This window comes from Crassostrea angulata, chromosome 7 (assembly GCF_025612915.1).
Source record: "Crassostrea angulata isolate pt1a10 chromosome 7, ASM2561291v2, whole genome shotgun sequence".
In the NCBI taxonomy this organism is placed as follows: domain Eukaryota; kingdom Metazoa; phylum Mollusca; class Bivalvia; order Ostreida; family Ostreidae; genus Magallana; species Magallana angulata.
Genome location: NC_069117.1, coordinates 56,611,496 through 56,623,012, shown reverse-complemented (window position 1 = coordinate 56,623,012; position 11,517 = coordinate 56,611,496). Strand labels below are relative to the sequence as shown.

Here is an 11,517-nt window from a genome sequence, read left to right as displayed (position 1 = left end):
CATTTTCTTTGATATTTAAATACACGAGTGTAACACCCCCTCCCCCCAAATTCTAATTTCTCAGTCTAAATTTTATTCCTGGGCAGTTCAATTAAAAGAACAGGTAGTTAAATAAGTAAACACATACGTACCGGTACATGTATTTACTGTGAAAAAATGTCATTTTTAAACATCCTGTATATCAATATTTATCTAAATTATAATTGTATTTTTTTAAACAGAAACAAAGTTGTTGTGGTCAAATGTCTGTCTATGATAGAACTAATTACTGAGAAGAGCACTCAAATCATCATCTGGCTGGTATTCGACTGGTTCCTTCCCCCTACAATGATGACATAATAAATATAGTAAGATAAACGCAGATTACATAATATTAAAGAATAGATACAATATATAACTCAAACAATTTAAAGTAACAAACAGTTCAAGCCAGTTTATGGAAGTCTCCTTGTTCTGTGTATTTTTACCGGTACGTGGATTAACCTTTCAGATGTCAGTCGTGCCCAGGTTCATGTATACATGTACCAGTATATTATTTAGTAGATGCTAGATAGTATATTCACCTGACAAATAGCCTTGCCCCTGTTTTGCCTTTTAATGTTGCTTTGTCTCCCTCCACTAAAAGAATACAGCCTTCTCTGAGTCCCTGCAAACAATGAGCTCCACATGTATTTGTATGTATAAAGAGGTTATGTGTTTGATGGAAACATAAGTTTAACTTTTCTAATTTCATGAAAGGGCTTAGAATTCTGTTATGCCAATACATCAAAATGAGTGGTAAATGAAATGGTATTTGCAGTTCATGTCACCATTATAAGATAAACATTACAATATCAGGATTATATTAATAATGATTGCACTTGATTTTGAAAAAATTAAAATCCATGTAGATATTTAAATTAGAACTAATTACTTATTTCCTCACAAAACCTATTGATGATATGACAAAACAAGGTTTCCATTACATATTAGTCTGCTTACTGACCAGAACAGGGGGTGATGTTTCATACTCGTGGTATTGCTTGATTCTTGCCTCACGGGTTTCCTGAAACAAATCAATTTCAAAACTTTAAAACTTACAAATAATAAAAAACACTTAAGGAATGAAGTACTGTATATAGGGTTATTTTCGCCACGGGTAATAATCACCCTTCTACTCTTACAGACAGTTTCGCCCTGTCTTGAATTAGCCCAGACACAGCTGTGTTTAAAGAGAGATAATTTGAGAATGGAACTGCCAAGTCTTGATTCACCTGCTGGCAACAAGGGCGAAAGGGGCAAAAATAAAACGAGGGCAAATATTTTCCTGAATACAGTATTCCTAATGGATACTGACCCCCATGTGTTTGCTGTTGGGGTCAGGGTCCAAATAATGAGGGTTTATGTTGAATGGAACGAGTCCGATGGCATCAAATGTGGGCGGGTGAACGATGGGCATGTCATTGGTTGTATTGATGCTGTGGGTGGCCACATTTGTTCCAGCGCTTGACCCTATATATGGCACATTCTCCTGTTAAATGAGATCCATAATAAACATTGAGATTACATACTAGTATAATAGGAAAGCAAAACACAGCTAACTGCATGGATTGAATTGAGGAGCTTCAATTTGAAGGGAGTTATATATGGGTGCTCTACTCTTTTAGCTGAGTTAGCTTAATATAAAGAGTTGAGCTATGTTGCATTGTCTCTTACATTGGTAACTCGTTCCCTGATCAACTCCACAATTTTCTCGTCATACAGTGTTTTCAGCAGTCTGAATGTATTTCCTCCACCTGAGGATTAGATTTACAATTAAAAGCATAGCAAGATCAATAATTAAGTGTTTTAAAATATTAATTTATGAAGACAATATACATGTACATTGTAAAATTGTTCAGAACCTCACCTATAAAAATGGCTTGAGCAGCATTCACTGCCTCTACGGCACTTTTATGTTCATGGATTCCATCAAGATCATAGCCTTCAAAAATATTCAGAGGTATAGTATGACTATTCCTGTTGAAGTGACAATTAAGTGCTCGAGCTGTTTTTATACCATACTACATGTACTTATAATCGCAAAATATATGATCTAAATACATTTTACGTACCCATCTCGTTGAATGCTGTTCTTGCAAGCTTTGTGTATGCATCCCTGTCATGAAGAGCATAGGGGACAAACAAAACCTTCTGGACTGAACTGAAACAAGATCATTAATCAAATTAAATCTACATATATAAATATATATGCAGTATGTAGAGAGGGTATATTTATTTCTCTTTCCATACATTTACGGCTTATATTGACAGAGGCCTGTGATAATTATGATGTACATGCACATGATGGTACACGCCCCCTTCTTGGCCCCCATTTACGATTATCTTGAAAGAGTTTTATACAACCGATTGATTTATTCACTTACCTACTTAGAAAGGATTTTATCTGTTCTTTGCAGTGATCTAGATAACCACCTCCATGAAGAGTGGAATTGGAAATTAAAAGTAAACGCCTCATTGTGTCTTGTTGAAAGGCAAAGTGAAAGTAATTTTAGTGGAGAAGGGAACGACAACTCTGGACAGTCTTGGCTATTTATTTACCACTTTACCTTGGTGCCAGCAATGCTTTTAAAATGCGTATGCATGCACTTAATCTCGCCGCTTCACTTTTCTTACGAATGCATGCGTAAAAAATATGCTAAATTTATCTTGTCAACTTTTAGTTTTAGTTAATTAAATAATAAAGTTGATATGTATATTCGTTTTCTGTCAAACATTTTAAAAGTAGAAGTGGTTCTATTTATAAACATATATATATATATATATATATATATATATATATATATATATATATATATATATATATATATATATATATATATATATATATATATACTGCATCTATTTGGAAGTGTAACGTGCATCCGTGCAGTCTTTGCATTCTGTACTCTCAATAATATAGCCAAGTTCGACACGACAGAGAAATAATTAATCAATACGTAGTCAACCTGAAACTTATAAAATGGGAGGGAAATACTTGTAGCACTCAGTAGATGTATATGCAGTTGTTAACAAATCTAGTTGTCTTTACTGGCGTGACTGATGTGATAATTTCATGAATTTGGAAATGTTTAATACAAAAGAAAAGTCAAAGATATAATACCGGTACATGTACATTGGTATAGCCAGTGTGCTCAGGCGAGAGATGCAGTCCATGAGCCTTTTGTAGTCGTTCCCGTGGAGACTAACATCTGTTACTTCCTTTGAAACCATACAAACAATTAAAAAACAAAATCTAATTTCACCTAATATCAAAGATTAACAGCTGTGTTGATTCTAAACTTTAAAGATACGTATCCTTAATGGATAAGTTATACCGAGTATGTAAACGGAAATTTTTTCCGAAGGGTTCGCTATTCCGTATGAACTGCTGATAGAAGCATTTTGCTGTTTATATCATCATCTCTCTTAACCAGAATTTCTCATTTATAAGTCAGGGGTAGACATCAACCTATAAATCTCCTTGACCGTCGGGCAAGTGAACTCAAGCTCTGACTAGCCCGAATGTAAAAATTGGTAGCCCGAGTACTTAAGAAGAAGAAGAAACATGAAATAATTTTATCTAAGTAACTCAATATCCGAATATGCATATACATTACACATTCTTTTTATTATAACGTATTAAAGAAGTAAACAGTATTACTGTAGACAAAGTAAAGTGTCATTTTTTGTTATGTATTTAAAAGTCATCATTTAAACTGTACACTGAGCCAGGGGTCATATGCAATTAAGAAATTCAGCAAAGCATCCTCATCCTCTTCCTTTGTCTACTTCAAATGTGGTCCACCTTGTCTTTGTCTATTGGTGTACCAAATGTGGTCCACCGTGTGTCTGTCTATTGGTGTACCAAATGTGGTCCACCTTGTCTCTGTCTGTTGGTGTACCAAATGTGGTCTACCTTGTCTCTGTCTGTTGGTGTACCAAATGTGGTCCACCTTGTCTTTGTCTATTGGTGTACCAAATGTGGTCCACCGTGTGTCTGTCTATTGGTGTACCAAATGTGGTCCACCTTGTCTCTGTCTGTTGGTGTACCAAATGTGGTCCACCTTGTCTCTGTCTGTTGTTTTACCAAATGTGGTCTACCTTGTCTCTGTCTGTTGGTGTACCAAATGTGGTCCACATTGTCTCTGTCTGTTGTTTTACCAAATGTGGTCCACCTCGTCTCTGTCCATAGGTGTACCAAATGTGGTCTACCTCGTCTTTGTCTGTTGGTATACCAAATGTGGTCCACCGTGTATCTGTCTATTGGTGTACCAAATGTGGTCTACCTTGTCTCTGTCTGTTGGTGTACCAAATGTGGACCACCTTGTCTCTGTCTATTGGTGTACCAAATGTTGTCCACCTTGTCTCTGTCTGTTGTTTTACCAAATGTGGTCCACCGTGTGTTTGTCCATTGGTGTACCAAATGTGGTCTATACCTCGTACCTCGTTTTTGTCTGTTGGTGTACCAAATGTGGATTGCCCTTTCTGCATTACAGTCATCAAGTGATGGGCCGTCTATTGCCACTGTCAAAAGGTGGTTCGTCATCCTGAAATGCAATCAGACTAGCACAAGAAAATCCACCTTGCATACAGCACAGTGGACACTTGGATGATTATTGAGATCTCTGTTAACATAAGGATGGCATTATTACCCCTAATCAGAGCACAGATAGAGAGGCCCTTATAGTAAAGGCCGATTCTACTTTATATGCATGTTCACAGTCCAATCGCCATCAGGAGGAGAAGAGGCAAGAAAAGTTGAACGGGAAAAATGAAAGATGAAAGAAAAAAATCCCATCAAACGCGTACGAACGCGACCTTACCTTTTTTTCTCGATGTAACGATAGAGTGGTCGATTTGTTTCTCACGATTTGATTTGTTTTCTATTCGACCTTATTTAAAGAAAGCAACTCGATGAGCAATTACCAGTCTTATAAAAAAAAAGCTTACCCGTCAATTTTATGTTGCACATTAAGAATCAATGGCAAAATTAACCACCTATGTCAATAAGACATTTGTTTAAACTACTAGTATCTAAAAATATGTTTTGCTTTATGTTCAATTAATGATGTTAATTATGAAAATGCGCCTCTTAATCTCAAACATTGAATATTACATGTATATGTATTTATTTATTTTTATGTATACTTTTTTCTGTTAGAAATTCCATTAAATATAAATCCACAAAGCAATATACTTTGACATCATTTTATTCTCAACAACAAAATAGACACAACAGATGTACAGGATATACACAACCGCAAAATGCCAAGCAAAAAAATGTCACTAACAACTGATACAACTCATCCAACCATCTAATGGAAAGGGAGTGAAAAACACCCAATAAAAATTACTACAAATAAACGTCCTAAAAACCACAGGGTAAATGGATTCCTTATCAAATATATGATGGTAGTCTCTACTTCTATATAGTTATACGGTGTAAAATAAAATCTCCGGGGAAATGGCACCAATTAGATAAAAATATCGTTAAGTATTGCATTTAGTGTAATACTAGAATTACGACAACCGGACGCTGTTAACATCCGGTGACTAGACAGTGCGTGAGCATCATTAAACAATTGATTTCTTCACCCTCTTCGTAAAAAACACCTTACCCATCTATTTTGTGTGCTGAGTTGGTATATTAAATGCAAAAACAAATAAAAGATGAATAAATACTAATTTAAAAACAAGAACTAAAACAAGCGAGACGAGTCCAACATTTTCTGACTATAATAAAAATCTTTGCCTTAATGCAATAAACATTCAAAAAAAATATTTACATCTCAAAAGACCCTTTTCTTTATAAAAGATCCAGATCTGTAATACGACTATTAGAAGGCAGTGGTACAGACTGGGCTCTGTATTAGTAAACACAATGCATGTAAAACAACACATTAAAAAATCGAAGACTTAAAATAAATTACAATACAACATGACGTCATTGTTAAGGAAAAACTAAATGCCAAGCATTGATCAAAATGGCGACTTCCTGAACAATCCCTATTAGCAGGGTTAAAAAATAATTTTTAACGTGGACCCTTGTCAATCTTTGATTTGCAAAAGAACGACCCAACAATATTGGGACCATTACACCGGCCTAGGGGAGATAGCCTGCACTTTCCCTTTCTGAAGCACCGCGCCATTTTCCTCCCTCAAAACGGCGGGCCACACAAGATAGTCTACCACATCCCCTTCTGTGGTGTAAAAGTTGTACTTTTCTCGATCCACGGGTGTTCCGTGCCGAACTTTGAACTGCAGGTACATGGGTGGGTCTTGGACCACCATCTCCCAGCTAATGGCAAGACATCTGGTGATGTAGGGGGCAATGTCCTTTACTTCCTTCATGTGGAAGCTTCTTAGGTGACGGGACTTCTGGAAGTCTAACACACTCAGGAAATCCTGGAAATCAAAAACATTCAATGAGAATTCCAAGTTATGCTGATAATCAAAGTGAAATGGTTTCTACATTTCGAAAATTTTGTTTGTTCTAAAAATAAGTTATTCTGCCCTTCTTATCTTTGTGGATCAGAATTTTTCCCTATATATTACATTTTAGAACATGTACTTTTAAATTCCCCTGATGCAATACAAAAACCAATATGATTTTTAATACAGTTGCAAAATTGATAACCATGCACTGATTGTATGCTACCGTATTCAGCCCTAGTGTAATCCAGACAACTTTTAAAATAATTACATGTAATAAAGTCGGTTCTGTTATTGGTAGACTAAAACTGGGTTTAAACAAGGTAAACCTAGAGATCTTACATCGTATAAGCTATCAAGGAAGTCCCTGGTTGGATCCTTGCGGAACTGTACAATCTGGTGACGTAGACTTGGCGGAATATTCTCGGGCGTCGACTGTTTCTGTATAATAATATTCTTATATATATTCTAAAACAAGATTTTATAAAAGAGTTCAAATCACAACAACAACAATAACAATAACAACACAACAAGAAGGAAGAAATCGAATCGAAAAGAAATCAGTATTGATACTTACAGATGAGGGCGATCGTCTGCTGATACTGTTACGTCCGTGAGCGACGGAGGGGTTCGTCAGTAGAGAGTACACGGAGTCCAACTGTTGCCTGGCCGTCCGTCGGCAATGAAGGTACGCCTCCTGAAACAATAGAGATTACAATGTTGTTTTACGCTGTCTACAGAAGCCTTTGGAAAATTACTGATATTTCTAGAAAATTGACATCTTATGTTTGGGAGTATGAAGATTACCGTGCAGAAGTCCATCAGTATCTGTAGCGATTTCTTCTCCTCTCTTTTAAATACTGTTGTGAGCTTTTCAAATGCTTCCCGCCACAAACCTCCGTAAAGTTCTACAGCAAACCGCTCTGATATTTTCCGCATACGGTCCATGTCGTCTGCTAGAGGCGCAGCTGGTGAAGCGGTGCCATTCATTTTGGCGGGACTTTTCTTTTCTTGTTCGTGTAATCTGTGGTTCAAAAAAGGAACACTTAAAATAAAAACACATCTTTTTGGTTTTCATTTCGTATACGGAAATATGTTACTTTACAATGAATAATAAATTGCGTATTGTTCACGGGTGCTTTGTACAGGTTGCCTACATTATCTAAAATCGCGTACCGTTTCATGAGTTCCTCGTTAAGTTTTTTAGCTTCCCTCATTTTCTTCTCGGCTTTGTTGCACGCGTCTTCCTTTTCTTTGACAAGTGCCGCCATTGTTTGTAGCTTGATTCCTTGAACTTTGATCTCTTCGTTCAGCGTCGAGTGCTTTCTTAGAGAGATCTCCAATTCTGCCTCTTTCTCGCCATGAGCTATCGACAGCTCGTCCATCTTCCTTTTCAGGTTTTCCACCTCCGTCATGAGAACTGACAGCTGTGATGACATCAAGGCTTTCTCGTTCTCCACACGGAGCAAATTCGATTTCTTCCCCTCCAGTTCCACTTCCAATTTCTTTATTTTTGCCATCAAAGCGGTGTTTTCTTTTTTCATATCCTCTAAAGCAGCAAACTTCTCGCCATTTGAATCTTCCAGATTGTCTTTATCCACCTCCAGACGAATAATACGAAGTTCCAGCTCATCCAGATGGTGCCTTACTGTTGTGACGTCTTTACTGACCATTTTCTGGGATTCTCCTAAGGTTTCCACGCGCGGTAACACATCGTCCGGTGTTTTCTGTTTCTCTTTTGCTGACTCGATCGAATCAAGTCTAGGGGCAAGTTTGCAACACAACTGGCTTAACTCCTCGAACGATGTCAAAATATTTTGTCTTTCTTTGAGAGCAACTCCTAACCTTTCCTGTACTTCGTCATTCATCCTATCTTCTTCCTTGGCTACTTTTTTCTTTAACTCTGCGTACTCAGAGGACATATTCTTTTCTCGCGCCTGTATTTGTTGGTTCAAGTCTTCCAGACTTTTAACTTTCTCTTCCAGCTCTAATTTTTCTGTCTGTGCTTTCTTGAGTTTGTCATTCTCGGACGCCTTTTCTCTTAGTTTAATATTCTCTGTTCTTAGTTGTGCGATCTCCGATCGTAGCTTTTCCACCTGACTCTCTAGTGCATCGCTTTCTGCATCTTTCTTTTCCGCCGCGATGGGAGCGGATTTTTTCTCCGACTGTGAGCGGGTGGGTTTTGGGGGAATTTGCTCAGGAATTGTTTGTCCCGATTGTTTAGCTTGCTGTGGGATGACTTCATTTTCTTTCGCTTCTGTTGTATGCTCGTCAGATGTACTATTTTTCTCCCTTCTCTTCTGCAGTTTGTTTTCCAGCTCCTTAATCAAAGGACTGCTGGTCTCCTCGGGCGGTGGCACTTCCGCCTCCTCTTTGTGTACGTCCCCATTTTGCTAAATTCAAAATAACGATTTATTATGATGTGCTTATCAAATTGTTTGGGCTGATGTACAATTTTAATCATGTTACCAACTCATAACAAAAGTAGTGTTTACTGTTAAGGTCATAAATCTGATTGTGCAAAATAAAATTTCCTGAGCCAATGCATGATCATTACACTTACTTCAAATATTACCAAGAGCGACGACCCCCCCCCCCCCCACCCCCTTTCCCCATCTTCTTTCATCACTGCAATGCTAACACTATTAATGTATACAGATCCATTGTGATCCGTAATTAAGTAATTACCTGGGCTTTATCTGGAATACTTTCCTCTACCGGTGGTTTTCGTTCGTCCTCAATGGGAGCCGGGATCTGTTCTCTGTGTTTTCCATCTTTCTGTTTTGGGAGAAAAACAAGGTTTTAGTGAATTAATAACCGGTCCCTTTTTAAGGTCACGGTCACTGCACGTAATGCGGCTGTTAAATGCCCGTTTTTATCTAATTCTTACAGCAATTATATACCGGGTTTGGGCATATTTAATATAGCTAGTGACCGGTAAACATAATCTGGATTAATCCATGCAACAGCGAGTTACCAGAACGTTTAAATTCGACTTCCCTTCAAGATTGTTTCGCTACCGTATTTATTCCACTTATCTAGTAAAAATATAGGCAAAAATCGCGAGGAATAATTTTCTCCCAATTAACACTTAATAAGAAAATCAATAATGTGTCTCCCAATTAGAAAAATTGAAATTTTAGAAATTAAAAAAAAGACAATTTTTAAGGTTGTGTGTGAAGCCCGTCGATAAATTATTTGTTTTGACTCATATTTACAACACGTGTAGGTTGCACATTATTTACTCGAACTAAAACCCGGCACATGGTCACGGAAGATGTCCCAGTCAGCTGATGTCGTTCCCTAGTTGTTAGCCGAGGTATAAATGATTTACGAAAAACCAATAAATTGTACATGTTTTGGATATATCGGTGATGTTCATATATAACTGCTGGCTATAGTATTGACAACGAGATACACATCTTACGCATCATACACAAACATAAACTTGTTAATTACACAAAGAAAAAAATCGATGCTTTGGAAGCTTAATTAATACAAATGATTTCTGTAGTTAAAATCAGGATGACACGAATAAAGACCAAAGAGCGATGTCTCACCTTCCTGTCCTTGGGCTCCTTGTTTCCTCTCTTCACTTTGCTTTTCTTCCCAAAGCATGAAAACAGGCTCGACATGGCTGCCCAGACTCTGGCTTTCCCAGATCCACTTACAAGGATATTACGGTGATCAGATATCTCTCCCCACCACAAATCCGGGCGTGAATCTTATCTCTGGTGGGCAATGATCAAACATAAACAATCACCCGATTATCGGTCAAAATCACCACATGATATCACTGTCTGTACTACTGCATTCACAATCACTGTTTATTCATAGCAAATAATGAATTATGCACAACGGGGAGAAGTTATTATTTTCTCCCGTTTACGCTACTGTTGGAAGCTTGCAGATTTGCTGGATTTGAAGATTTCTGAAACTCCGCTCTCTATGCCGAGTAACTTTCTGTCTTTTAGTAACTCATTGATCTCAGATTTATAGGTAAATGTTTTCCGCCGTTGAGTACTATATCCCCGTGATTTGACACATGGCCTCTACATGTAATTACGAGCTGATTATGTACACATGTCAAATCCAGCCATTACACAGCCTGTTAACTAATCGCCGTGCCATACTGTGCAAACACTGAAGAAATACTCATAAGTGCTAATTATAATTAGCGAAGAGTGAAAAATATTTAAAAAAAAAAAATCCGTAAACTATCCACGTATGAATTAATTTGAACACTCTTGGAAAATCGATATGCCTTGGACAATACCTTTTTGAAATACCATTTTCATATAATTAGGTCTGTAACAGTTGTTGTGATAGACAAAACTTAAAAAAACCCAAAAAACAAAGCTTTAAAAGCGTTGAAGTTAATTAGTAATACATGTGCATTACATAGTGTTAAGGTGTGTATTAAAGCTTGGGGTTGGGGTGCTCAAAGGGGGATATAATTTATTTGCAACAAGAGTAACTCTCTATCAGAATCGTGGTCAAACATTCAGACACAGATGTTAAAAGTTTTTTTTTAATTATTCTATCATGGATTTGCGGTAGATCATTTAAATGCCACGGTACATGAAGACATATATTGCGTTCCTGCGTGGATTAAAATTAAAAAAGATACAAGATAGGATTCCTTAACAATCGACAGACGGCACATTGACCATTAACAAAGTCTAGTGTAAAAATTATTGATTTTTTAAATTTGCTCAAGTCATCAATTTTAAATCACGGAATATATATATTCTCTCTCTCTCTCTCTCTCTCTCTCTCTCTCTCTCTCTCTCTCTCTCTCTCTCTCTCTCTCTCTCTCTCTCTCTCTCTCTCTCTCTCTCTCTCTCTCTCTCTCTTATAGTAAATGGTGTACAACCCCTAAAGCATGTAAAGGAAAATGTTAAATTATTGTTAAAATCTGTTATAAAAATAAATGACTGTAGTTTATGTCCAGTTTATGGTCCCGAGGATCGGACATGCAGCGTATTCTACTGATGTCAGAATAACTTATTTCAACTTTTTCAATTTATAGTTCTTATGTTCATATTCGGTCATTAATTGTGG

General features: G+C 37.0%; 2 protein-coding genes across 3 annotated transcripts; both read right to left on the bottom strand.

Moving 5' to 3' along the window:
• Nucleotides 1-128: 128 nt before the first annotated feature.
• Nucleotides 129-2,565, bottom strand: LOC128191818 (alpha-aspartyl dipeptidase-like). The gene is made up of 8 exons (XM_052864135.1): nt 2,406-2,565; nt 2,094-2,182; nt 1,889-1,963; nt 1,696-1,775; nt 1,337-1,510; nt 986-1,045; nt 564-646; nt 129-322 (listed from the first exon to the last, which is right to left on the bottom strand). The coding sequence occupies exons 1-8, from the start codon at nt 2,495-2,497 to the stop codon at nt 262-264; spliced, it is 714 nt and encodes a 237-aa protein (XP_052720095.1). The 5' UTR covers nt 2,498-2,565; the 3' UTR covers nt 129-261.
• Nucleotides 2,566-5,213: 2,648 nt separating this feature from the next.
• Nucleotides 5,214-10,550, bottom strand: LOC128156156 (uncharacterized). 2 transcript variants are annotated; one of them, XM_052818190.1, is made up of 7 exons: nt 10,014-10,550; nt 9,142-9,231; nt 7,630-8,846; nt 7,261-7,477; nt 7,031-7,150; nt 6,796-6,921; nt 5,214-6,426 (listed from the first exon to the last, which is right to left on the bottom strand). In XM_052818190.1, the coding sequence occupies exons 1-7, from the start codon at nt 10,086-10,088 to the stop codon at nt 6,115-6,117; spliced, it is 2,157 nt and encodes a 718-aa protein (XP_052674150.1). In that variant the 5' UTR covers nt 10,089-10,550; the 3' UTR covers nt 5,214-6,114. The 2 variants fall into 2 exon arrangements, with proteins under 2 accessions (XP_052674150.1, XP_052674151.1); XM_052818191.1 differs by having other exon boundaries at nt 6,796-6,894; nt 10,014-10,541.
• Nucleotides 10,551-11,517: the final 967 nt, after the last annotated feature.

Bases quoted from the DNA above. Each gene is read 5' to 3' on its own strand.
- LOC128191818 (XM_052864135.1), bottom strand. From the start codon at position 2,497: ATGAGGCGTTTACTTTTAATTTCCAATTCCACTCTTCATGGAGGTGGT. The intron at 1,964-2,093 runs GTACGTAAAATG...ATATTTTTGAAG, and splicing joins AACAGCATTCAACGAGATGG to GCTATGATCTTGATGGAATC. The intron at 323-563 runs GTGAATATACTA...TCATCATTGTAG, and splicing joins GGGGCAAGGCTATTTGTCAG to GGGGAAGGAACCAGTCGAAT.
- LOC128156156 (XM_052818190.1), bottom strand. From the start codon at position 10,088: ATGTCGAGCCTGTTTTCATGCTTTGGGAAGAAAAGCAAAGTGAAGAGA. The intron at 9,232-10,013 runs GTGAGACATCGC...CTCCCAAAACAG, and splicing joins AGGAGCCCAAGGACAGGAAG to AAAGATGGAAAACACAGAGA. The intron at 6,427-6,795 runs GTAAGATCTCTA...TTTGATTTCCAG, and splicing joins TCCTTGATAGCTTATACGAT to GATTTCCTGAGTGTGTTAGA.